The sequence below is a fragment of the Mesocricetus auratus genome, unplaced genomic scaffold (assembly GCF_017639785.1).
Source record: "Mesocricetus auratus isolate SY011 unplaced genomic scaffold, BCM_Maur_2.0 Super-Scaffold_100004, whole genome shotgun sequence".
Classification (NCBI taxonomy): Eukaryota; Metazoa; Chordata; class Mammalia; order Rodentia; family Cricetidae; genus Mesocricetus; species Mesocricetus auratus.
Genome location: NW_024429189.1, coordinates 117,220,241 through 117,245,937, shown reverse-complemented (window position 1 = coordinate 117,245,937; position 25,697 = coordinate 117,220,241). Strand labels below are relative to the sequence as shown.

The window sequence follows — 25,697 nt, the reverse complement described above, 5'->3', positions numbered from 1 at the left end:
GGATCCAATTTCCTCTCTTGCTCTCCAAAGGCACATGCACTGTATATATCCATGTATTCTGATATTTTGTGTTCTGACAAATAAAGCTTGCCTGGAGATCAGAGGGTGGAGCTAGCCACTCGTTAACCATAGAAGCTGGGCCTTGGTTGGTCATGCGCACTTGAGAGTTGGAGACAGGAGTGGTAAGTGGGGTGGAGAGAGGATCTCAGCCTTTTTGGGATGGAGGAAGGAGACTGGTAGGAAGCAACTGGAGGCTGCTCCGGGTTCTCTGATCTTTCAGGCCCCCTCCCCTAATATTTGACTTCTGATTCTTTGATTAATATTAATTAGATTAACACTCCATACCCACACACAGATATATATTTTTTTCTTTTTTTGAGACAGGTTTTCTCTGTACCACTGTCCTGGCTGTCCTGGAACTCACTCTGTAGACCAGGTTGGCCTCAAATTTACAGAGATCCACCTGCCTCTGACTCCCAAGTGGGATTAAAGATGTGCACCACTACCACCAGGCTACCTAATTTAAAAGAAAGTAAATATTAAAAAAACCACAAGAAATATTTCTTTTAGAGACAAGACACCATGTACTTCTATGCACTTGTAGGAACATTTTAGGTCTGGAATCCTTTTATTTTTCTACACTTACTAAGCCATGAATTAATTCTCAGGGGCCGTGTTCCAGCAGCTCAGGTTCTTTGTTTCCACAAAATGGGCTTCTTGGGTGGGTGGAATAGATTGGTGATGAAACCGAACAGGTTCCTTTCTCTCTGGTGTCTTTTGTCTAATCGTTTCCTTTACTCACTTTAGAACTCTAGAATGCTTAAGACACTCAATAGACACACTAATTCTCCCAGCAAATATTTGTTGTTTTCTGCAACAATATCAATAGGTAACACTGTAGACTCACCCAGTCTTGTAATGATGACATTTTGGGACCATTCTTTTTTGAACAGGATCCATTCCAATGTTTTTTAAAGGTCCTAGAGACCATGTATCAGGTGTCCTTTTGTGCTTTTTTGTTTTTGTTTTTGTTTTTCGAGACAGGGTTTCTCTGTGGTTTTGGAGGCTGTCCTGGAACTCGCTTGGTAGTCCAGGCTGGTCTCGAACTCACAGAGATCAGCCTGCCTCTGCCTCCCGAGTGCTGGGATTAAAGGCATGCGCCACCACCGCACGGCTCCTTTTGTGCTTATTAATTCGTTGAGTCACTAAAGATAGGTTCTGGCCAAAAGGGAATGAGGTTGGTTGGTTATTTATTTACTTCTTTTGTGTGTGGAGGATGACTTCAGGGCCTTGCCCAAGCTAGACAAGTGCTCTACCACTGAGATCTGTTTAGGGCCTTCATTAAGTCTTTTTAAATGTGTTAATATAAATTTAAGGTTACAACTTAAAAATCACAAGTCTAAATTATTTAAATACACATTTATCCCTGAAACACAAGAATAATCTGTTAATGGCCAGGCATAGTGACACAATCCTTTAATCCCAACACTCTCAAAGCAGAGACAAGTAGATCTCTGTGACTTCTAGGTAAACCAGAGCCACATGGTTTAACTGTAAAATAAATAATAATAATGTGTGTGTGTGTGTAAGAGAGAGAGAAAGAGAGATATGGTTCAGCAGTTTTAGAGTATTTACTTGTTGCTTTCGCAGAGGATTCAATTCCCAGCATCTACATGTGGCTCCTGTCTAACTCTAGCTCCAGAGGATCTCCTGCTCTCTTCTGGTCTCCAGGTATGCATGTTGTTCACATACATACATACATGCAAGCAAAATATTCATGCTCAAAATTCTTATTACATATATTTACTTAGTGGGGGGGGCACAGGAATGCCATGAAGAGTGTGTGGAGGTTCAGAGGACAACTTTTGGGAGTTGCTTCTCTCCTTCTATCATGAGTCCTGGGAACCAAATCCAACTCGAGCACCCACTGAGCCATTCCTCCACCTTCTTTACTTAAAGTTGGAGACATGTTGGCCTTGAACTAGTCGTCTTCTTAACTGAAGATGACGAACTTCTGATCTTCCTGAATGCTGGAGTTACAAGCATTGCTACCATGCCCAGTTTAAGGGGTGACAGGACTTAAAACTCAGGACTTCCTACATGAATGCTACATCTCTAGCCCTAAAACCTTAACAAAACCTAAGAATCTAAAGTATTTCATGTATGTAAGTTCCATAATGCAAGGACATTAACATCCAAGGGCTGGAGATGTAGCTCAGTGCTAAAGCATATGAAGGCCCTAGATTTGAGTATCCCTATTGCAAACAAATACACTGGAAGTTCAGCCCAACTCATCTTATTCTAAATCACCACCTAGGATAAAAGATGCTTTGTACTTACAGAGAATTAAGCCATCCCACTTGGAAATTCGGGGAATGAGATCATCCCACTTGGGAATAACCTGCTCAGGCAATTTGGTCATAGTATTTATGACTGTGCTGGTCAGTGATTCAAATGATACTGGATTCCTCCCTCTAGCAACCTAACTGGAAGGCCAAACTTTGTAGTCATTCTGAGGTTAAAGCCAGCTCTCCACCACTGTAAAACAAGTTGTCTAGCTGTGACTGGCTGTTGCATAGCTATTTCCTCCAAAGTGGAACATTCCTTCCTAGAGACAGGATTAAGATTCAGGAAAGAGGGTTGAGGATGGTTCATTGGGTAAAAGCACTTGCCATCATGTACTAAACTAGGAAAGAAATGTATCTCAGTAATTTAAATGTGATCTGCAAGCTGGGCGTTGGTGACGCATGTCTTTAATCCCAGCACTTGGGATGGAGACCAGCCTGGTCTACAAGAGCGAGTTCCAGGATAGCCTCCAAAGCCACAGAGAAACCCTGTCTTGAAATGGTATCTATGTATAAACTTCTCTTTAATGTTTTCTCAATCTTTTAGTGTTTTTTATAATGTATTCCTCTGGAGGGGCAATAAGTGTGCTCTTAACCACTGAGCCATCTTTTCAACCCCTAATATGTATTTATTGAGACAGGGCCTCATTCTGTAGTCCTGTCTCACCTCCCAAGTGTTGGAATTAAAGGGGTGTGCCACACATCTGGCTTGTTAACTGTGTAGGGTGTATGGGCACATGCATATAGAAGCCAGATGACAATTTTTTTTTTCGAGATAGGGTTTCTCTGTGGCTTTGGAGGCTGTCCTGGAACTAGCTCTTATAGACCAGGCTGGCCTCAAACTCACAGAGATCCGCCTGCCTTTGCCTCCCAAGTGCTGGGATTAAAGGCGTGCGCCACCAACGCCCAGCCAGATGACAATTTGTAAAGTTGGTTTTCTGCTCCCTTCATGTGTATTCAGGGGATCAAACTTTGGCTACTAGCCTTGCACAATTTGCACTTTACAGGGTGGACCATCTCAATGCTCCCATTTTCTTCCTTTTTTTAAAACTCATAAACTGATAATTCTATTTATTTGTGGGTTTGCATGTCAGACAGTGGGTGGAACTGGTTCTCTTTCCACCTTGAGCCTTGGGGATGAGACTCAATTTTGGCAACAGGTGTGCCTTTACCTACTTAGTCATGTTACCTGTCCCCAGGAAAATCTTAGCATCCTTTTAGTTATGAATTGCGGGGGTGGGGGTGGGTTTACAACCAGAGCTACACTCCCAACCAGTCTCTATATCTTTGATCTTGCATGAAGATTTTTGTTAATTCCTCTATTGTATCACCCCTTGTTATTTACCAGCTCCAGCATGTAACACCGTTGTCTAGTTGTATAAGGCTGCTTCTCAGAAGTGCGCCACATACCTATTGTCTTTATAAAAAGTGTAAGCAGAACTTCGGTATCTCACATAGGACAGCAGAAACTCAAAGAGTTTTAGGTATGGAATCAGGCATGCCTTTCCTCCTGCTAGGCCTTTAGTGCAGGAGTTGAGTTGGGCCAGGTCAGTCCATTGTTGCTGAGGTCAAACCCCATGCACAAGCTTCAAATTCTTCTGATACTGTTGACTTAAGAGTGCAGTGATTTTTCTCTTGCTGTGCTCGCCTCCTGTTGGCACTTTGCTTAGAGGCTTTCTATGTCCTTGTCCTCAGTATTGCTATTAGTACATATCATTCAATGACCATTTGTAGAGCAATGTCCTGAGGCCACCTCAGTCTTCTTCAGGCACTGTGTCCCTGGGACTTGGTGTGGCTTCCTTAGTGCTCCTGCCTCTGGAGTTCTGGACCCAGTATGCATTTCTGTCTCTACTGAGGGGTGGTTTTGTTTTCTTCCAGTTGAGTACCTGGTATCCTACCTTCCAAGTTTGGGCTGTTTTGTGATAGGAGACAAAGAATGGTGGGTGCCCTTCTCTCTCACATGAGCTGCTGCTCCCTTCTAACAGACTTTTAAAGAGACATTCTGGTTTTGGTGTGACTGTAGTGAAAACATCAACAGAAGGATAACCCTGGCAGTGCCTGGGCCCATCTTTCACCTGTATTCACATTAGCTGTCAATCACTGGCTATCTCTGCTTCTACATCAAGCTTGTGTCTCTTTGCCTTTGACCTCTGTTCTTCATAAGACTTCTCCTCATATGCCTATCTCCGAGAAGAGAAAGCTGGTCATCCCCCTCCATCCTTCAAGTGGGGCACTGTCTACAAGAAAGGGGGCATATATATTGGGAGATAGCAGAAATGGCATGCAATTGAAAACTTCAATAAGCTTTGAAGCAAGAATCAAAAGACATGTTTCTGAATGAGTTCTCTGGCTGGAAAGTTTAGGAGGAATCTGGAATTGAGAGAATGGCATAAAAGTGTTAGTGTAACAACTGAGGCACCAGGATGGTGGCCTGCACAAGAAATTTGGCAGTTGGAATGGTTGAAAAGAATGTATTCAAAATAAATATCCATTTATTAAAATTTAGTTTATGTTTTAAGCAGAGCAATACAGTGTTACAAGTACATAGTTCTACTATGTTAACAATAAAAATATCAAAAACAACATGCATAAAGAACTAATTGTTGATTTTTCAATTTTAGCTATTATTTACTTCTCATAAAGTGTTGAGTGCTTCCAAACTGCTTATGCTGTTACACATGCTAACACACCCACACGTCCATCACTAGTTCTTCATTGTGACATTCTAATTTTGGTCAGACCAGTCTTCACTATCTCCATGACGGCAGCAAATTCTCCTCACAGCTGACCTGGTGATGGATTTATGTTAACCGCCTCCCATTTTCTTAAGAGTTGGTTCATTTTTAAATATCTTTTGGTTTTTCCCATTTTATTTTTAAAACTTTTAAACATTTGAACCCCTTACAATTTTTCCAGTCATAATGTACTGCTTAACTAATAATTACAAAGTGACAACACTTGTAAACACTTCCCCCAAACACAACACTCCTAGACTGCAGAACTCTCTGTGCAGCAGGACTTCATGTTGCTCTGGTCAGGAAGCCTCAAATTTGGAACTGATTTCAATTGTTGGAAAACAAGAATTATGTCAGGTGTGGAGGCTCACACTTGTAATCCTTGCACTTAGTAGGCTGATGCAGGAATGCTGCAAGGGCTAAAACCCTGTCAAAAAGCAAGCACACAAACAAAAGGCTGGAGATGGTTCAATAGTCAAAGAGCTCTCACACTGCTCTTCTAGAGGACCTGAGTTTTTTTCTAGTACCCACGGTGGGTGGCTCACAACCCCCTGCAGTGCCAGCGAGAGGACCCAATGCCTCTGTAGGCACCCACATTCATGTGCACATACCCACACATAATTAAAAACAAACATTTTTTAAACAAACAAAAAGCACAAGGAGTTCTCTGATAAATAATATATAATGGTCCTCTGTGATTGTGAGCTTTATACCCACTCACCGAGAATTGAAAATATCCTGAAAGAAAAATAGTAGTTCTGATTAAACAAGGACAACTTTTGTCAATTTCCCTTAAATAAGAGTACAGTAACTATCCACATAACATTGACATTGTATTTAGACATTTATACAGAAGTGATTTACAAGTATGTGGGAAATATATGAGATTAGCTACAGGCCATTTTATAGAAGGAACTCAAGATTAGGTAGATTCTGGTAGGGGTAGGTTCTAGAACCAATCCTTCATGGATACAAAGGGATGACTATAGGTGGAACTTATGTATGATTTTGGATACTTCGAATGATTAGAATTACCCACAATGCTCACTCCTCAGTGATCAGCGATTAGATAGCCTTCAGTTTCTGCTGAGATAGCATGATTGATTGCGTTACTGGTCTTAATTCTTCACTGTCTTATAAAATTATATATCATATCATTTGCCATATTACTTCCAACAGTTCTCTCAACATGAAGTGTATGTCCTTGTCTCACCGATGATGGGCTTGACGACTTGTGGCCAACAAGGTGGCACATACCTGTGTGCCTTCATCTGGTCTCTGTGCTTCCGCAGTCCACCATGCAAAACATGTCCTGGGCAGCTATTTTCATGACTCAGAAGGAACCACCTGGAACAAATGTGAATCTGATCCAAATGGCGATGCCTAATCCAGCAGAGGCTAAACCTGAAGCACAGCTGCTTGGCTGTGCTTAGTGTAGACCAATTGCCCTAGAAGTCTATGTGGATGGAAGACTAAAGCAGGAGCAAAAGCAAAGAAAGAAGTTTTGGTATGACACAGCAGAAAGGGGCTCAGGAACTCCTTGAAAACATAGCTGCACACACCAATCAGGAAACAGAATCCAGTTCAGGGCCTTTTCCTAGTAGGGTTTCCTGTGCTATTGTAACCCCATTTTCCAGAGGCAATAATAATTAATACTTTGTTGTCTTCCAGATGTTCCCTAGACACAGCCTCTACAAGCATAAGGGACTGTTTCAGTCTCTACCTCTCTCTCTGCCAACACTAACTACCATCCTCTGAGGCTCATTTGTATCTAGTTTTCAGTATGCACTTATCTTCAGTGTAAGCTCTAACTTCCTTTGAAAAGCGGCCTTCCATTTTAAAGTAAATTGTAGTATCTGTATGCATTTGGAGTAGTGAGGACCTACACAAATTAGTTCCTTCTACAATGTTGACTGGAAATTCTTAAATTTCATATGTAATTAATCAATTGATAATTAATTGTATTGCAGTGCTAGAGAAATAAGCATGCTAGACTTCAATACTAAGCTACAACCCCCAGTATTTTCTAGGAAATTAAAAAAACAGACCAGTTGGAATTATTCCACAGATATAATCCTTGATTCTCAATTTCCTATTTTGATATTTCTACACAGTTTATATCTAATTTCTTGCTCCAAACTGTTTAGGATTGGCCCAGGCTCATAGACACATTTGTTGAATGACATCTCATATAGAAATACTCAGGCCAGGTATACACCTATAAACTCAGCACTGGGAAGTTGAGAAAAGATTATAGGCAAGTTCAATGTCTATGAGCTACATATTAAATTCCAGGCCATCCTGAGCTACTGTGTGAGGCCTTATCTGAAAAATAAATGTTTTAAATTATATAAGTTTTGGTAAGACAGTCAGAGCAGGAGAGAAAGATGAACCCCTGCTGGGGAGCAGCGAAGGGATGTGAAGAGGAAGGCAAGGGGATTAATACCAGCATTGTATGAATATATGCTGCTGTGACTAATTTAATAAAGAAGCTTACTGACTAATAACAGCTGGGCAGAATAAGGTTAGACAGGAGAACCAGACTAAGGACACTGGGAAGAAGGGTGGACTTAGGGGTCACCAGCCAGACATGGAAAGCAAACAGGAGGTTCAAGATGAAGGAGAGGTAATGCCATGTGGTAGAATGTAGATTAATATAAACGAGTTAATTTAAAATGTAAGAGTTAGCTAGTAACAAGCCTGAGCTTTTGGACGAACATTTACAATTAATATTAAGTCTCTGTGTTGGTTATTTGGGAACTGGCAAGCAGGAAAGAAAAGTTCACCTACAAGTACCTGGGAGGTAGAAGCAGGAAGATGAGTTCAAGGTCATCCCAGTTATGTAAAGAATATATAGGCCATCCAGGACTGACTACATGAGACACTATGAGGAGTGTAGGCCTTTTCACAAGAAGTTCAACATCCACTTTCCAGGTTTCTGTTATAAGTAGTTTATGTATGGCTGAATCAGAGCGGTTTGGGAAGCTACCATTGTTCCCTTCTCCCCTTCTTTTCCTTAGAAGAGCACAGACAATTCTGGTCAAAGCAGTGAAGCAAAAATACTGCTGGCTGAGAAATCCTCAATGCCTACAGTTTGTAAGAATGGACTAGCCATTCTGGAAGAGCCTATGTGGAGGGCCCTGGGCAGGGCTAGTTCACGGTGGCCAAGAAGAACGCTACTGACTATGGCTAGTGTGACAGAATGTCAAAGGGGAGAGTGGGACGAACAGCAGTAAGGCAGTGCTAGGCTTTGGGAAAATCAGGAAGCTGGCTGATTTGGTGGATGCCTGCCCCGCTTAACTGATAGTTTTTCTTTTCTAGTGGAGATGTTGCTTCCACCTTCTGAAAACTCAGTTTTTCAGATGCACAGGCCTACAGCCTTCCCATAGATGCCTTGTTATATATACTGTACAACTACAGTAAAGAATCCACCATGTTTCAAGTCTACTACAGTCTAAAACTTTGGTGTACACTTAACACTTAGCATCTAATCTGAACATATAAGGTATACAGCAGGTATTTTTACTTCTGACTTCTAGATGAAGAAAGTATTGAGGCCTCTGGGACAGGAAGTGGTTATGACCAGGGAGGGTAAACAGGCGCTCCATGCAATGAAGACTCAACTTGGGTGGCTGCCCTTCTCTGGATCTTTACAGCTTTCTTTACACCTTGGTACACACTGGTAATGTCTTACAATAATAAATTACTTGCAAAGATTCGGAGAGATTAGATAACTTATCCCCAACTCACAGAGCCAGAGAGAATTCTATTTAAAAGCAGGTCACCTGCAATTCTGCTAGGTCGCTTCTTGGAAGTGGTTAAATTTCTCACAGTATCAAAGAAAGGCTCCAAAGTCGGTAAAATATTTGCTTACATTAAGATGGGCTCCAGAACTACCAGAATACCTTGTGATATGCTCTATGTACCCATCTTACTTAATATTATTATATACAGATGTTAAAAAACAAAAATCAGCTGGAAATCCCAGCACTCAGGCAGAAGGTAGAACTGTTAGTTGAAGGCCAGCCTGATCAACATAACAGTTCCAAACAGCCAGAACTAGAGACCTTGCCTCAAAAAACCAAAACCAAATTTCTGTGTTCAAATCTTTTGCTTAATTTCATCCACTTATTCACTAAGTCTCATTAAATAAATATTTTCTTATCGTACTGATTTAATCTAGCCTGTGGCTTATAATTATAACTATAAGCCTGAGGAGTAGGTTGTCCCACCATTTCCATGTTTTTGCATGTGTGGAGGTAGGTAGTAGGAGCAAGGGACCAGTCATTTAGTAAGCACTGTTATTCCATTCAGCCCTCTTTAATCCTAGGAGATACTGGCGTACATTTTAGAAAAAGGGTTTTAATAAGACAAACAAGGTCACCAGGGAGCTGACTTGTATGTGGGAAGGACAATTATATCAACAAAATAATACAAGGAAGGTTCAAGGGGCAAGAGAAAGAAAGGCAACAGTAGAAGCAAGGAGAGGAAACATTACATGGGTGGGACATGAGGATCCAAGTTTTAAGACCCTATTTCTGAGGAAGTGTCATCTCAAAGACTAGTGATTAATTTAACTTTTTCCTCAATCTAGAAATAGTTCTAGGCTGGGTGTTGTGGTGCACGTCTTTAATGCCAGTAGTCGGGACACAGAGGTAGGCAGATCTCTGAGTTCAAGGCCAGCTTGGTCTATAAAGTGAGTTCCAGGACAGCCACCCTGTCTTGAAAAAAACAAAAGAAAAATGGTCCTAGAAGTCAGACAGCCTCTTTAGCACACACCACCCACAACCAGGGACATTCCTTAAAACTACAACACTGAGAATATACATAGCAGCAGGAAGGTAGGCAAGGGCCTCTGACTACAGAACCACTCAAACCTCCTGGGGGGAATTTGTATAGAGTGAACACCAAACTACATTTTTCAGTATCTGCTCAAATGATCAATTCTAATTATATTACATGATAGTTTCTTATATCTAAATCTAGCTTATCAATCCACAATAGTCTCAACCCCAACAAGTTGGAGCTGTAAAATCCTATGCAGTGGACATTTAAGGCAAAGGAGAAGAAATTCAGGATACCAGCATTCTCCTTTTTTTTTGTTTTGTTTTTTCAAGACAGGGCTTCTTTGTATTGTTTAGGAGGCTGCCCTGGAACTTGCTCTGTAGACCAGGAAGGCCTCAAACTCACAGAGATCCGCCTGCCTCTGCCTCCCGAGTGCTGGGATTAAAGGCGTGCGCCACCAACGCCAGGCTTCTCCAGTTCTTACAACTGTGATTAAAGTGAGAAGCAAATGAGTTCTGCTCTGTTTGTGAGGACTTGACTCAACTGGTACTGATAAGTCAGTTACCTGTTTAATACATGTTATCAGCCCTTTATGGGAGCTTGTGTTTAAGCTGACTAGTATGCTCACACAAGTTCACCAGAACAGACAGACACACACACACACACACACACACACACACACACACACACACACACACACACACACACACACACAGCCAACAGCCTCCATAGTTGGGCTACCTTCAAGGCTGACTGTCCACATGGATTATAACACAATTCATCAATATTGTTCCCCCTGGAACAAGTTGCATCCACAACCCTTTTAAAACTAAGTACCACTTAAAAGTTAAAACAAAAACAAAAACCAGAATTAGTGTTAGAGGTGAGCAAGACCTCAGACAACTCATGTAGTTTCTCCTTCCTTAAAACACATAGAGGTCCTGAAGAGGGGAGTGAACAAGGACTAACCAGAGAATTGGGTAAGTGCCAGACACCTGACATAAACGCATTCTCACTGCATCCCCAAGAACAATGGACCTATCTAACAGAAGTTATGTGATGTGCCTAGTAACTACATGTGTGACAGGGACATAAATGAAATAGAACCATCTTGTTCCCTTCCACAGTACTTTAATGCCAAAATTCTCAAGTCTTTAGAGCTCTTCCACCAATATCAATTTCTCCCACCTAACCTCTCCACCAGCCCAGTATTAAGTTCAAATCACATGAAAACTAAACCATCCTTTATTACACACGGTGTCGGTTGGAGAAGTATATTGCTCAGGCTGCAGGGACATTTCATTTAAATGTTTTTATTAAAAAAAAAAATTAAAGACCTTCATGGCACAACTTCTTCCCAGCACAGTTATGTCTTAGTCATACCAATTACAATACAATTACAACCAATAAATCAAAGAGGGGAATTCTGACTTTAAACTTAAAGGGGAAGGGGACACCTCAAAACAAAGCTAAAAACTACTTTCAGGGTAACTGCCAACACAGCTCTTTCATGTTGGCATCCATTTCCCGCCATCTAAGCAATGCAGACACAGGAAGTGCTGAGAAATAGTGTCCCAATACAAGGTGTACAGATGAGGTAATTTACAACACAGAAGTTGTTACTCTGTAAACCCTAACCCTCCCTACCCCACCCCCATTCAGGTCTTTTAAAACTCTCCACATTTCTGCAGTGACTCCTTGCTTCTTTTAAACTTCTATTTATTTTAAAAGGCTCTCAGGTGGCACTTCAGAGTCCTCTGCATTCACCATCAGCTCTTGTACCAGGTGTGATGAGTGTGAGGCGGCCCAGCCATCTGCAGCTATCCACGCCAGCCTCAGACACACCTGGACTTCTGAGCTGTAAGTAGGGTTTGGAGTTCTGATCTACAACCTTCCTTTCCACCTCAAAAAAAAGAATTCATCCATCTAAGTGTCTTGTTCAAATCACGATCCAGTGCAAACATAATCACAAACTGCATCTCTAGCACACCTGGTGCTTTCGGCTCTGCACAAATCCAACATGGTAACCCTCACAGCACACTAGGGCATACAAGAATCAAGTACAATAAATAGTCACTGCAAGTGGCCAAAAAGAAGAAAAATCACTCTGCAGCCAGAAAGTTTTCTTTTTAGCTCTCCCTATGGTTGAGAAAGGTTAAGAAAGGCATTAGCGTCCTCTACTTACTTTATCATTACATTCGCTAAAGCCATCACCTTGATAAAGTTACTAAAGCCAAGATGGGTTACAAAGTTAGGTAAGTTAATTAAATTCAACTCCCCAAACAATTATGTTTTAGCTATGATGCCATGTGAGAAAGGCTTATGAATCTATAAAGATAGGAGAATGGGGATCTAAGACTTTAGGCCTTAAAATATGTTGGAAGATTCTTTTTTCTTAGTCCCCGTAGGCAGCTACTGTAACGAAACAAGAGAAAATACAGAGCTGATGTTTTGCTATTGTGCTTAAAAAACTAGGCTTCCTCAGTGAAGCACCTGATAAACTTAGGTGGCTGGATTACATAGTGGAAAGTCCACTTTACACACACACACACAAACACACAAACTGGCGACTTATCCTATCCCCAATCCCTGCAATGCTGAGACACAGAATGAGTTTTATGGCAAAGGATCCTTAATCCCCAGAGACGCTTTGGCTTGTGGTGCTTTTTTTTTTTAAGGCCTCTCTGCCCTGCCCAGTACCATGGGTCGAACGAGGGGTGTATAAAAATGAGGGCCTTAGGAAGTCTCTATGGTATGGGCTGTAGTCCCCTCAGGTTTGAATGTGAGACACCCACCCAGCGAGACCTTTACACAGGGAACTTAAATCTAACCTTGATAAATAAAACCAAACGTTTATTTACACCAAAGAATTCCATCACTGGATCTTTCACATATGAAGGACAAAGTATTATATATATACACACAGCAAGGGATGGCAGGGCCATAACAAGAGAACTGATAGTTTCCCACAATTACAGGTCTACCATTTCTGGTTCACTGCAGACAGTGGCTCTGCTCCTGCCTCTCAGATAATTAAAACTCTGAGAGCAGGTCTCCTCACTAGATGGCATATAAAGAAAGGGGAAGGTAGGAGGAGAAAAAAAGTACAAAGCTTAAAATGAACCCACTGTGGCCACATCACCCGTTAGCTCTTAAGAGTTCTGTTAGCATGAAACTTATATGGACAGTATTTCTTTTTTAAAAAGCAATAAATTATGCCCAGTAACTAACTGACTTCAAAATGGCCAAGTCAAAGAAAACTGAAAAGATTTTGCCTTCCCTTTCCTATTAGCTATGAAGCACAGTATGTCAGGAGAAGAAAAGGGAAAGACCAAAGAGGAGCCTGGAGGGACAGTGTCAAAGATTTAAACTAAACTAAAATTAAAATGATTTAGGGTTAGGTCAGTAAGACATGATTCATTCAGAAAAGCTTTAGATCTGTCTGAAAGTCGGGTAGACTGTTAACATCTTGATGTAACTAAGACAGATCCATGGCCACCAGAGCTGGAATAACCCACGGACACAGTCCTGGAGAAAGGTGATGAAGTGACCAGCAGAACAGTGTTCAGGATGGACTGGGTCCTCCTTACCTCTCTTCCCACCTCCCTTGATAAGCCACATTTTATAATCTCTGGAGAAGAGCATAAGATCCAACCCTCAAGAGTGTAGTAATATGGGGAGAACAATGTGGAAAAGGGAAGAAATCTCCCCCAAACACAACAGCTGGGATTGAGGCCAGTTTATCTTTGATCTTTAGTGGTGATGAACTGAATTTGAAAGGGGAGAAAATTTTGTCCATGAAATATTCCACCTGCAGGTATTTTTTCAGGGAATCCCCTGAGTTATGAAAAGTTCAAGTTAAAAAAAAAAAAAAGAAAATCAGCCTATTATAATTTTTTTATGACTCAACTACTAAATCCACAAGCAACGGTTCAGACACGGTGCTTCTGAAGTGTTCTCACCCCTCCCAACCAGGCGCAAGCTGCATCAAGGAGAGGGTGGACTTCCCCACCTCTGCTTAGGCATCAGGAGACAGATGGGGGTCATTACTGTTGGGCGCCAGCGGCAGCTGGAACAGGCATCCCAAGGGAGTTGGCAGCAGCAATCACTGGTGAGCCTGCCAGAGGTCCAAGGGGTGAAGGGGTTGGCACTGAAGAAATCCCTGTAAGAAGAGATAGCAATAAGCCAGAGACACCAAGCACACCAATTGTAGCCAACAATCTTTCCATAAAACTTTCCTAAAAGTTAACACAATGAAAGTTCTTTCTTCATGACTTCTCTTGACCACATTTTTTTGGTGCAAATTTCAAAGTTTAATCTGTATAAATGCAAGTTAAAATGAGTCCTAATCAATGAATTTAGCAGGCAGCTAACTGACAATTATGCACAGATACCATCTGCAGCCTGTATAGAAGCTCCCTCTCTGCTCTGTATCTCACCTTCTCACAGGGTGACCTCGGGCTAGACATGTGATGAGCACATATTTGAAATGTGTCTACAAGGATTGGGGACTTAATACTACTTTTCCTCAGTTTTCATTAAATAGCTGTGTGGGCAGTTTCTACCACATTGAACAGCACCAACTAAGTGTCAATATACAAAGGTCACTTGGTGGAGAAAGGCAAATTCTTGACTGTAAAATATTACTTGGGATCATAGTTTTATAATAGATTTGGAATTTATTTCCATTTGGTTTCTTCTCCATTTTTATCACAATTACACATCAGCTTGCCCTCAATTAGCCATCTCCCTCTCTCCAAATACAAGACCAGCCCCCCATCTGTGAGGGATGTGTTCTAAGGCCCCAAGGTGCCTGAAACCATGGATGTTTTTTTCTAAATACATATATGTATAATAAAGATTAGTTTATAAACTAAGCACAGCCACAGATCAATTTAACAAAAAACTCTAACAAAAGTTATATGGATGTTTTCTCTTGATAGATTCCAGACAAATTGTATTTTTGGATCATAAGTAAAAAACAATGAATATGGGAGATTTTTGTACATGGTTTAAAAAATATAAAAGATTTAAAGGAGCATATAGTGAAAAATATCTCTGAGCTATGCAAGACCCTGTTTTAAAATAGCAATCGCAAAAAACAAACATACAAAAGTATCTATGTCCTTCATTATTTGCTGAGAATTCAAGTCTCTGCAGGAAATTTTCTGTAGGGATACTGGAGCTTTGAAGGGGAGACACTGTTGATATCCTACTCAAGACAATGTCCCTAAAAGTACTTCCAGAGTATTTAGCAGTACAGATTATATATACCCACTGACCAATTTTTGAGCCCTAGCACCCATGTAAAAAGCTGCTAGGATTGGAGAGGGGGGAAAAGATCCCTGGTGCTGTCTGGCCAGTTAGCCTAACCTAATTGGTGGGTCCTAGGGTGAAAGCCTATGTCATGGTGCACATGCATATACTCAAATAACACATTCTTCATAACAAAGTGATGACTCCCTAACAACCACCTCTGAGGCTGACCTCTGGCTTCCACACAATGCATGCCTACCATTTTATAAAGAAAAGGCACAGAAGAAATACACAGAGGGAACTGAAACTAAGAATAGTAACTTTCTTCTAAATTTTCTAAAAAGAGAAGTTACCAGTCACCAACCTGACATCATATTGGCGCTGCTGACAGGTGTACTGCCCCCTGGCATGCTGGACGAACTCATTCGAGCCTGGTCCTTCACAACAGTGTCTAGAAAACAGATAGTAAAGTAGGGTTCTGTTCTGCTGTATTTACTAACCTAGTTGGGGAAAATAAGAGTAACTATCCTCAATATTTACCTTTAATTTATACTCTGTACCACTCCTAGAACATAAAATGGCAAATACCTTCACCATGAATCAAATAAATAGTGCATAATAGCACATGGCCTGTAGAACTGTAGAACTGTGGTTAAAAACCAAGTCTGAGTATAATGGCCAGAGGATAAGTAAATATCTATTATAGACCTATATTAAAAATGAAGATGGTTAAATGAATGTTGAATGGAGACAATACTATTTAACCTGGCCAAGATAGCAATTTATTATCAGTAAAATGGTCCAAAGCAGGAAACTGAGTGGGCTAAAGCCATTTGCCTGTGTAGGTTAGTGATGGAAGCACAAACTCTACTATTCATACCAAATCAGCCTATGTGGTTTAGTCACAGGGGACTGGGCAACAGGGTACCAGACTAATTGGAAAATCATTGCACTATTCTTCAGGGAACAATTCAATGTTGAAAGAAACAGCATGGTGTGGGAGTTATCATTTCACTCACAAAAGCATAGTTGGCTATATACCCATAAACCTTAATGATTTACATAATAGTTAAGACTTGTAAACCCCATTGACTCTCTCCAACAAATGATTAGTAGAGATGGATAGGTCAAACCAGCCACCAGGAATTGGCAGGAAAAGAAATATCTACAGAAAAAAATCTTTGTGACATTAAAATAAAATCTATATATCTGTATATTCTTATTTTATAACCCAGTCTGGCTTGGAATTTACTATGTGGCCTAATCTGACGTGGAACTTGTGGTGAACCTTCTGTCTATGTCTCCCAAGTATAGGGATACCAGCATGAACCATCACATGTCTGGCAGACAGTGAAATTTCATTAAAGCATTATCATGTACCTTTTTTGGTAGCACTGTGGATTAAACTGAAGGCCTCAACATACTTGGACATTCTCAGCCCTCTTCCCAATAATTCTGCCTGGCAACTGCTGTCAGTGCCCCTCAGCTGAAGAAAAGAAGGCTCAGAATGGGTGAACTAACTTTTTGGCAGACAAATAGGAGCTAGGTTACAGATATGAGCTATAACACTCAGAACCTTGTTTATAACATAAATTCTCCTCTGTCTCATGTAGTCTGCTGGGCAGTGAAGGGCTACACAACTGGACTCACAGAAGTAAGGATGCTCCATAGCCTCTCTTGCAGTGAGCCGTGATTGATGGTCATATCGCAGGAGCTTGTCCAGAAAATCCAAGGCCTCAGGGCTAACAAGGTGCTGGTTTTCACTGTGGACAAAACGTTCCCATCGCTTACGAGAGTGTCTATAAGGCAAAATTAGAAATGAGAAATGCGTCACAGGGTGCAGAACCAACAAGCAAAGAGATAAAATCCAAAGAACAATCTTGAGTCACTACTATATCACAGGGGGATAACACCCATAGATAGAAGGTAACTAGTAACTGGCAACTGGAAATGAGTGTCGCACCAAACCTGAGTCTTCCTCCCTTTGAAGACACACACTTTAGGTGAATTAGGTTGTTAATGTACTTGTGAAGCAGTCAGGTGGCTGAGCTAACCAGTATTCTTCCCCCATCTTCATTCTTGGCCAATTTTGTCATTTGGCAGATAAATAAGTGTCGTTGCTTATCTGTGTCCTCATATAAAGTTGCCAGTGCATTCCTATTCTGTCTCAGCAGTGCCAGGTAGCTGTCAGCAAACCAGTCTATTTCTTTGCTTAGAAAGTGCTGTCTGACAGAGGGCTGATCTCCAAAATTTACAAAGAACTCAAGAAGCAAGTCTCCAAAACACCAAAGGATCCAATTAAAAAGTGGGGCACAGAACTACATAGAAAATTCTCAATAGGAGTCTAAAATGGCTGATAGACACTTAAGAAAGTGCTCAACATCCTTAGCCATTAGGGAAATGCAAATCAAAACAACTCTGAGAGACCATCTTACTCCTGTCAGAATGGCTAAAATCAAAAACACCAATGACAGTTTATGTTGTAGAGGATGTGGAGAGAGGGGAACATTCCTCCACTGCAGGTGGGAGTGCCAACTCGTACAGCCACTTTAGAAATCAGTATGGAGATTCCTCAGGAAAATGGGAATCAGTCTACCACCAAGATCCAGCAATTCCACACTTAGGCATATACACAAAAGATGAGCATTCATACAACAAGGATATCTGTTCAACTATATTTATAGCAGCACTATTTTTAATCGCCAGAACCTGGAAGCAACCCAGATGCCCCTCAACTGAAGAGTGTATAGAGAAAATGTGGTACATTTACACAATGGAGTACTACTCAGCAGAAAAAAAAAAACAATGGAATCTTGAAATTTGCAGGCAAATGGATGGCACTAGAAGAAACCATCCTGAGTGAGGTAACTCAGTCACAAAAAGACAAACATGGTATGTACTCACTAACAGGGAGGACCCTAAGAGAGATATGCATGGTACCCTGGAGAAGGGGTAGGGGACAGAATCTCCTGAGCAGATTGGGAGCATGGGGGGAGGGGAGAGGCAGCTAGGAGAAAGACAGGGGAAGAAGAGGAGGGAAGAGGAGGACATGGGGGAGCAGGAAGGTTGAGTCAGGGAAGAAGAGAAGAGAGAAGAATCAGAGAGATACCATAATAGAGGGAGTCATTATAGGTGTGAGATGAGATCTGGCAGTAGAGAGATTTCCAGAGATCTACAAGGATGACACCAACTGGCAATCTAAGCAATAGTGGAGAGGCTACCTTAAATGCCCTCCCCAGATAGTGAGATTGACAACTTCCTTATATGCCATCCTAGAGCCCTTCATCCAGTGACTGATGGAAGCAGAGGCAGACACCCACAGCTAAACACTGAACTGAACTCCTGGAGCCCAATTACAGAGAGGGAGGAGTGATGGGCAAAGGGGTCAAGACCAGGCTGGTGAAACCCACAGAAACAGCTGACCTGAACAAGTGGAAGCTCATGAACCCAAAATGATGGCTGAGAAGACAGCATGGGACTGATCTAGACCCCCTAAATTTGGGTGTCAGTGAGGAGGCCTTGATAATCTACGGGGCCTGGAGCAGTAAATCCATTCCACATGGAGGGATGCTCTCTCAACATGGATGCATGGGGGAGGGCCTAGGCCCTGTCGCAGATGTTATGACAGACTTTGGATATCCCCCCCATGGAGGGCCTCATCCTCCTCTGGGGGAGCATAGTGGGGATTGGGTAAGGGGTTGAGGGTTTGGTGGGGGTGCGGGGGAAGAGGGAAGGGAGAGGGAGCTGGGATTGACATGTAAAGCAAGCTTGTTTCTAATTTTAAAAAAAGCGCTGTCATTTAAGAAAATCACATCAGGAGAGAGTTTAATGTCTTATCCAACTGTGTTCTTCTACTTAGATCCTTCATTTACATAAATTCCCTTCACAGGAACTGTCTGACTATAATCTTCACACTCCAGACTTTTCTATGTGAATTTAGACATATGGCCATTCAATCTGATGTTATCAAGTGTGCTCAAATAGTATCCTGCAGCACCAGACCTTACACTTTGGGCAAAGAGAACAAGACAATTTCCAGGATCCAAAAGGCCAAACCACACATAGATTTTGTGTATATATGTGTGTTAGACTTACCTGCCCAAGATATCGTTGAAACGTGGATCTAATTCAATGTTGTACTTGTCAATATAGTCATATAAATCTTCTGTTCCCAGAACCTTGGCTATCCTCACCAACTAATATCGAAGAACAAAACCCATAGAAGCATATTATATGATCAAATCAGTAACAAATAATACATGAATTAAATAAAGGTACTGATATGCCCTACAAGTAAGTATTACCCCTTAATGTTTAATTCAAATTTTGGTGTGTAGCAGGGGTATTTCCTATAGAATCCCTAAGTAACTCAATGTGAAAATGTTAGAAAAAGACAATTACTTTGCCGGCTTTTTCTCTCCTTGAAAGTCCCCCTGATAAGCTTTTTTTTATCACAACTCAAACAATGATGTGTCTTCTTTTGAAACTTGTTACACTTCTGCATTTACATTACTATAGTCAATTGCTTTACTGCTGGATTTACCTATAGACAGACCACGAGCTATTTAAAGGTATTCCTCTTTACCCTATATCCCTTCAGTTCTGTATGGCAACTAACCACAAAGTTGCAGACTTTAACTTCCCGGTGGTTGCCTTTAGTTAAAGGTATCTTAAACACAAAACAAAAAAATCTGTCCATTATGCTGAGTGACATAATGTGGTGACACACACTTTTAATCCTACCACTCCGTAGGCAGGGGTAGGTGGATCTGATTTCCAGGCCAGCCAGGGTTACACAGAGTTACCCTGTCTCAAACAAAACAAAACGTTTACTGTGTCCAAAGGAAACTAGGCATTGAGACTTTCCTATTATCTCTTAGTTCCATCTACATTTCTGTTGGTATGTATATGTATATGTGTACACACACACACACACACACACACACACACTCAACTAAACTCAATTTATATGGAGAAAATGACTAGAGCACTATTAAATATAAGCTGACACACGGAAGAAAGTATTTCTTTTTCTCTCTTCTAAAAGAGATCTATTTTTATTTTATGTGTATGGGTGTTTTATCTACATGTATGTCTATGTACCACATGCATGCCTAGAGTCCACAGAGGTGAAGAGGGAGTTATATCATCTGGAACTGGATTTATAAATGGTTGTGAGCCATCGTTTGGGTGCTAGAAACTGAACCCAGGTCCTCTGCAAGGTCAACAAGTGGTCTTAACCACTGGCCCATCTATCCAGCCTTTTTTTTTTTTCTGTATCTTGGTTGTCTTAGAACTGTCTTTGTAGACCAGGCTTTCCCCCTATTCACACTGCTTCCTGAGTGCTGGGATTAAAGGCATGTACCACCTCATTTTTTGAAAACTATAACCCCCCCAAAGAAAAATGCAATCTATGTATGTATGTATGTATGTATGTATGTATGTATGTATGTATGTATGTATGCATGCATGCATGCATGCATGCATGTATGTATGTGCATCACATCTGTGCTATGCTCATGGAGGCCAGCCAGAAGAGATCAGATCACCTGGGACTGGAATTACAGGTGGTTGTGAGCTAAATGATGCGGGTGCTAAACACTGTACCCAGGTCATCTGCTACATTTGCTAGAGCAGCAAACTCTCTAAGCCACTAAGCTGTCTCTCGAGCCCCTGTACATGTTTTATAAAGTACTTTACATGCACACTTTAAAAGGAAGTAACAGAAAAACACCAAAAAGACTGGTGTGTGTGATTCTGATGTGTAAAGGTTAATAAATTAGGCTGCTCTGAGAACTAGTGAACAAGTAGCAGATTCTCAGATACCGCGTATTATGAATTGGACTTGGAGGTGAGATTGGGGGTGGTGGTATGAGGCAAATCTATTTTACACACACACACACACACACACACACACACACACACACACACACACACACACACACACACTTTTTCTTCTTTTTTTGAATTTTTGAAACAGGTTAACTCTATGTAGCTCCGACTGTCCTGGAACTTGCTGTGTCAACAAAGCTGGCCTTTAACTCAAAGAGATCTCCCGCCTCTTCCTCCTGAGTGCTAGGATTAAAGGTATGAGTTATCATGGGGGGGGCAACAGCACAAGGACTCAGAGACCCACATGCTCACATGCCCTTGCCTCCCAGGTGCTAGGACTAAAGGTATGCAAAACCACATCTGGATAGGTCTTTAATTTTTTTTTTTTTTTTTTTGGTTTTTCAAGACAGGGTTTCTCTGTATTGTTTTGGAGGCTGTCCTGGAACTCGCTCTGTAGAACAGGCTGGCCTCAAACTCACAGAGATCCGCCTGCCTCTGCCTCCCGAGTGCTGGGATTAAAGGCGTGCGCCACCAACGCCCGGCAGGTCTTTAATTTTTAAACATTATAGCTCAGGTTGGCTTGGAGCTTATGCTGTAGTCCAGGCTGGCTGGGAACTCACTCTGTAGCCCAGATCCACTAAAGTTTCTTATGAATTTGCAGATATGGCCATCTTTACTAGGTCAGTAAATTTCTTAATGGGAATAACATGCTGTCACCTGATCATAATTGTCATGTCCATGGAAAAATGGCTCCTTCCGGAAGATCATACTTGCCAGCATACAACCCAAGCTCCACATATCCAAACTATAATCATACATCTGTATTAAAGAAAACATTGTTATTACATGAACTCCAAGGCTTGCCACTTCCTGACACAAAGTAGACATTTAAAAACAAATTTTAAAACTCACTTTGTGAAACACCAATAGCACATTCATATACCCCTTTTCAGTTTTTTATGGCTTCTTTCACCCAGTTATTTTTTGTTTGTTTGTTTTGTTGTTGTTTTAGTACTGGGGATGAACCTTGAACCTTGGGCATGGTAGGCAACTGGTTTACTATTAGGCTTCATTTTCAATCTTTCAATCCAGTTTTATTTCTCCCCAGAGACTTATTACTTTCTTCACTTGCATAAGAAAATCTGCAATTTTACTATGTGAAGAAATCCAAGGATCTCCTTCAGAGGGGAGAAGGCTTACTCAACCCAGCTCACTCTTTGAGACAGGGTACTACTGCACAGCCATGACCATCCTCACTATGACATCCAGACTGTACTTGAACTCACGGAGATGCCTGCTTCTGCTTCCTAAGTGCTGTGATTAAAAAGCATAGCATCCCTCCATGCCTGGTAAGGTTACAATCTTTAGAATTCTAGAGATGGAACTTAGGGGGCAGATCACGAAACTTGAAGGTTATCTGATAACAACCCAGAAAAAATGGGTATGGAAAGTGTCCCCTGAAGAGTTCTATAATACTAGGTAAATCTTTTGTCCCACCCCCCAAAAAAACTTAATTTGGGGCTGGAGAGATGTTTCACTGGTTTGGATCACTGACTGCTCTTCCAGAGGCGCCAGAACCACATAGCAGCTAACAAAGACCTATAAAACTCTTTTCAGGGAATCCAATTGTCTTTTCTGACCTCCACAAGCACTAGGTACAATGTGATACTTAAGACATACAACTGAGCAAAACACTCACACATAAAACTAAATAAATCCAAAAATATTTTTACAGGTTTTTTTTTCTTTTGACATAGGGTTTCTCTGTGTAACAGCTTCTTAGACCAGGCTGGTCTTGAACTTTTAGAGATCCACCTGCCTCTGCCACCTCAGTACTGGGATTAAAGGTGTTCACCATCATTGTTGGGCTTTAAAAGATTTTAAGTGTATGTTTTTCCATGTTTTGCCTGTGTGTATGTATGTGTATTACCTATGTACAGTGTTTGAAAAATAACTAATTATGGGAGGCCACCATGCAGGTGCTAGGAACGTACCAACTCTTCTACAAGAGCAGCAAGTACTCTTAACTTTTTTTGTTTTTTGATTTTGAGACAGCGTTTCTCTGTGTAGCTTTGGAGACTATCCTGGCACTCTGCAGACCAGGCTGACCTTGAACTCACAGAGATCCACCTGCTTTACTTTTTCTTTTTTTTAAAAAAGACTAATTTATTTATTATACAGTGTTCTCCCTGCATGTATGTGTGCATGACAGAAGAAAGGATCAGATCTCATTACAGACGGTTGTGAATCACCATGTACTTGCTGGGAATTAAACTCACGACCTCTGGAAGAACAGCCTGTGTTTTCCCCCCCAAGACAGGGTTTCTCTGTATAGCTCTGGAGCCTGTCCTGGTGCCCACTCTGTAGACCAGGCTGGCCTTGAACTCACAGAGATCCGCCTATCTCTGCCTCCTGAGTGCTGTCAACCTCTGAGCCATCATCTCTCCAGCCCAGCCCCAAGTGCTCTTAACTTCTGAACCATCTTTCCCACCTGGCCTTCATCCCTCCCATTTTGGGAATAGGGTCTTATATGATAGCCCAAGGCAGATCTCAATCTTGTGGCAAATCTCTTGCTTCACTCAGCCTTCCAAGTGCAAGGAAATCACTGTGAACCACCAAGGGGGGGGGGAGGTATCTATATTTGAGGCTCAATTTAGGAGAAATGCAGGAGACTTTTCCTTCTTTTTTCTTTGTAAAAGAGAGTGTCTCATGTAGTCCAGGTTGGACTTGATTGAACTGATCCTTCTGCCACTATTTCCTAAAAGCTGGATTACAAATTATGCCTTCTGGATCAAGAGAACCTCTTATCTTCTGGTTTTCTTTGGTAAATTCAGAACCATAATTTTTTTTTTTGGTTTTTCAAGACAGGGTTTCTCTGTAGCTTTGGAGGCTGTCCTGGCACTCACTTTGTAGACCAGGCTGGCCTCGAACTCACAGAGATCCGCCTGCCTCTGCCTCCCGAGTGCTGGGATTAAAGGCGTGTGCCACCAATGCCTGGCTAGAACCATAATTTAACATTATCACACATAAAAAAAACACGTTACACAAGACAGCTCATGTATTTGTTATATTTTACCTTAAAAAGGACAGCTATGAATATGTTAATGGCTTACTCAAAGCACAAACAGACATTTCCGCAAATTCTGTGCAAAAGAAGCACAGGAACAACACTGTTTTTGCCATTCTCTTCTTACCTGATAATCTACAAGTAGCTCTGGACCTTTGAAGTATCGGGAAGCAACTCGGACATTATATTCTTGGCCAGGATGGTAAAATTCAGCTAAACCCCAGTCTATTAGCCTTAGCTAAAAGGAAAATAAATAAATAAATAAATAAATAAATAAATAAATAAATAAATAAATAAATAAATGAGAGAAAGAGAGAACAAGTCACATATAACTACAGCATCTTCAAACTACTCTCATTCTGACAGGTGAGTACTCCAGAGAAGGCACCCTCAGCTAGGTGTTCACATCCTTGCCAGAGCTTTGGAACATCACTGCATTTTCATTTAGGTATTTTACTACTCCTGCAGTAAACTGCAACATGCCAATACTCTGTTGAGACCCTGATCCCTATCTTCAGAGAAAAGACCTGCGAACAACATGGCTTGGAGGTTCTCTTCCCCTCTGACCTCATTTCCTTCTGTCCTTTCTAGCTCAGCTTTACCTGTGTTGCTGTTCCAGCATTCCATATTGTGATATTATGATTTTAATACCCACACTGTTCTTCATCCAAGGTTTCTGGCTAATTTCCACAATGCCTATATTTTCTAAAAAAAAAAAAAAACCATACTTTTCGGTAAAGTTTTTCCTTCTTCTTTGTGTGCTTGTCTTTGATCCTAGGTGGTCCTAGGCACTGAGCTCCATTCCTAGCCTGAGTTCCTGGCATAGTGTAGGCCTTAGAGAGCAAAACTCCCCTTGTGTACTCAGTTTGCCTCTCCTTTTTCTACTGAAAGTAAGGAACAGAAACTGAGCTTCTCTTTCCTAAGCTAGGTCACAGAAACTTGTATGAAAATGTGTTTTGGCAGACCACATATGAAGATACCCTTCCAAATGGGTTTTGCTTGTTTTCCAACTAAGCCTGCAACATGCAATTTGGATATTCACATTTATTACAATAAAAAAATCCACAAAGTACAATTCAAGGAGCTTCTGGACGGTTATGTGGCAGTTCTTAAAAGGCAGTGTGCTGGGAGATGACATGGAACCTCTGCACAACTCCCCACAAACTTTGTCCTCAGCTCATCTCTCCATCTGTTGCCATTGGTAGTATGACTTTTTTTTTTTTTTTTTTTTTTTTTTTTGGTTTTTACGAGACAGGGTTTCTCTGTATTGTTTTGGAGACTGTCGGTCCAGCCCGGCCTCGAACTCACAGAGATGCGCCTGCCTCTGCCTCCCTAGTGCTAGGATTAAAGGCGTGCGCCACCACCGCCCGGCAGGTAGTATGATTTTAAATAAAACTATTTACCTAAATTCTGAAAGGTTCTAGCAAATTGAAGCAGAGAAGGACTGTGTAAAAAAGTAATAGCCAGTTGTTCAGAAGTGCAGAGAGAACAACCTGGGGCTTGTAGCCAGCATCTGAAAGGGAAGAAGGGCAAGCCTTAGGAATCTAGTATCTAGGTGGTCACTGCTACAACTGAATCAAATTAGAGGACACTATGCTAGTGTCTGCCCTAGAATTTATTAGCTTACTTGAGGACAGAAATTCTTTTTCTTCTTGGGATATATGGTCTACACCAGTG

At 41.3% G+C, this 25,697-nt stretch overlaps 1 protein-coding gene across 1 annotated transcript in view; it reads right to left on the bottom strand.

The window, feature by feature from the left end:
- Positions 1-11,162: 11,162 nt before the first annotated feature.
- Positions 11,163-25,697, bottom strand: part of Csnk2a1 (casein kinase 2 alpha 1) — a 48,898-nt gene continuing 34,363 nt past the window's right edge. Inside the window, 7 exon segments of the mRNA XM_040746490.1 lie at positions 11,163-13,955; positions 13,957-14,027; positions 15,486-15,572; positions 16,772-16,920; positions 19,217-19,317; positions 21,671-21,772; positions 24,148-24,258. Coding sequence (XP_040602424.1) covers positions 13,884-13,955; positions 13,957-14,027; positions 15,486-15,572; positions 16,772-16,920; positions 19,217-19,317; positions 21,671-21,772; positions 24,148-24,258 — 693 coding nt within the window. The 3' untranslated portion in view covers positions 11,163-13,883.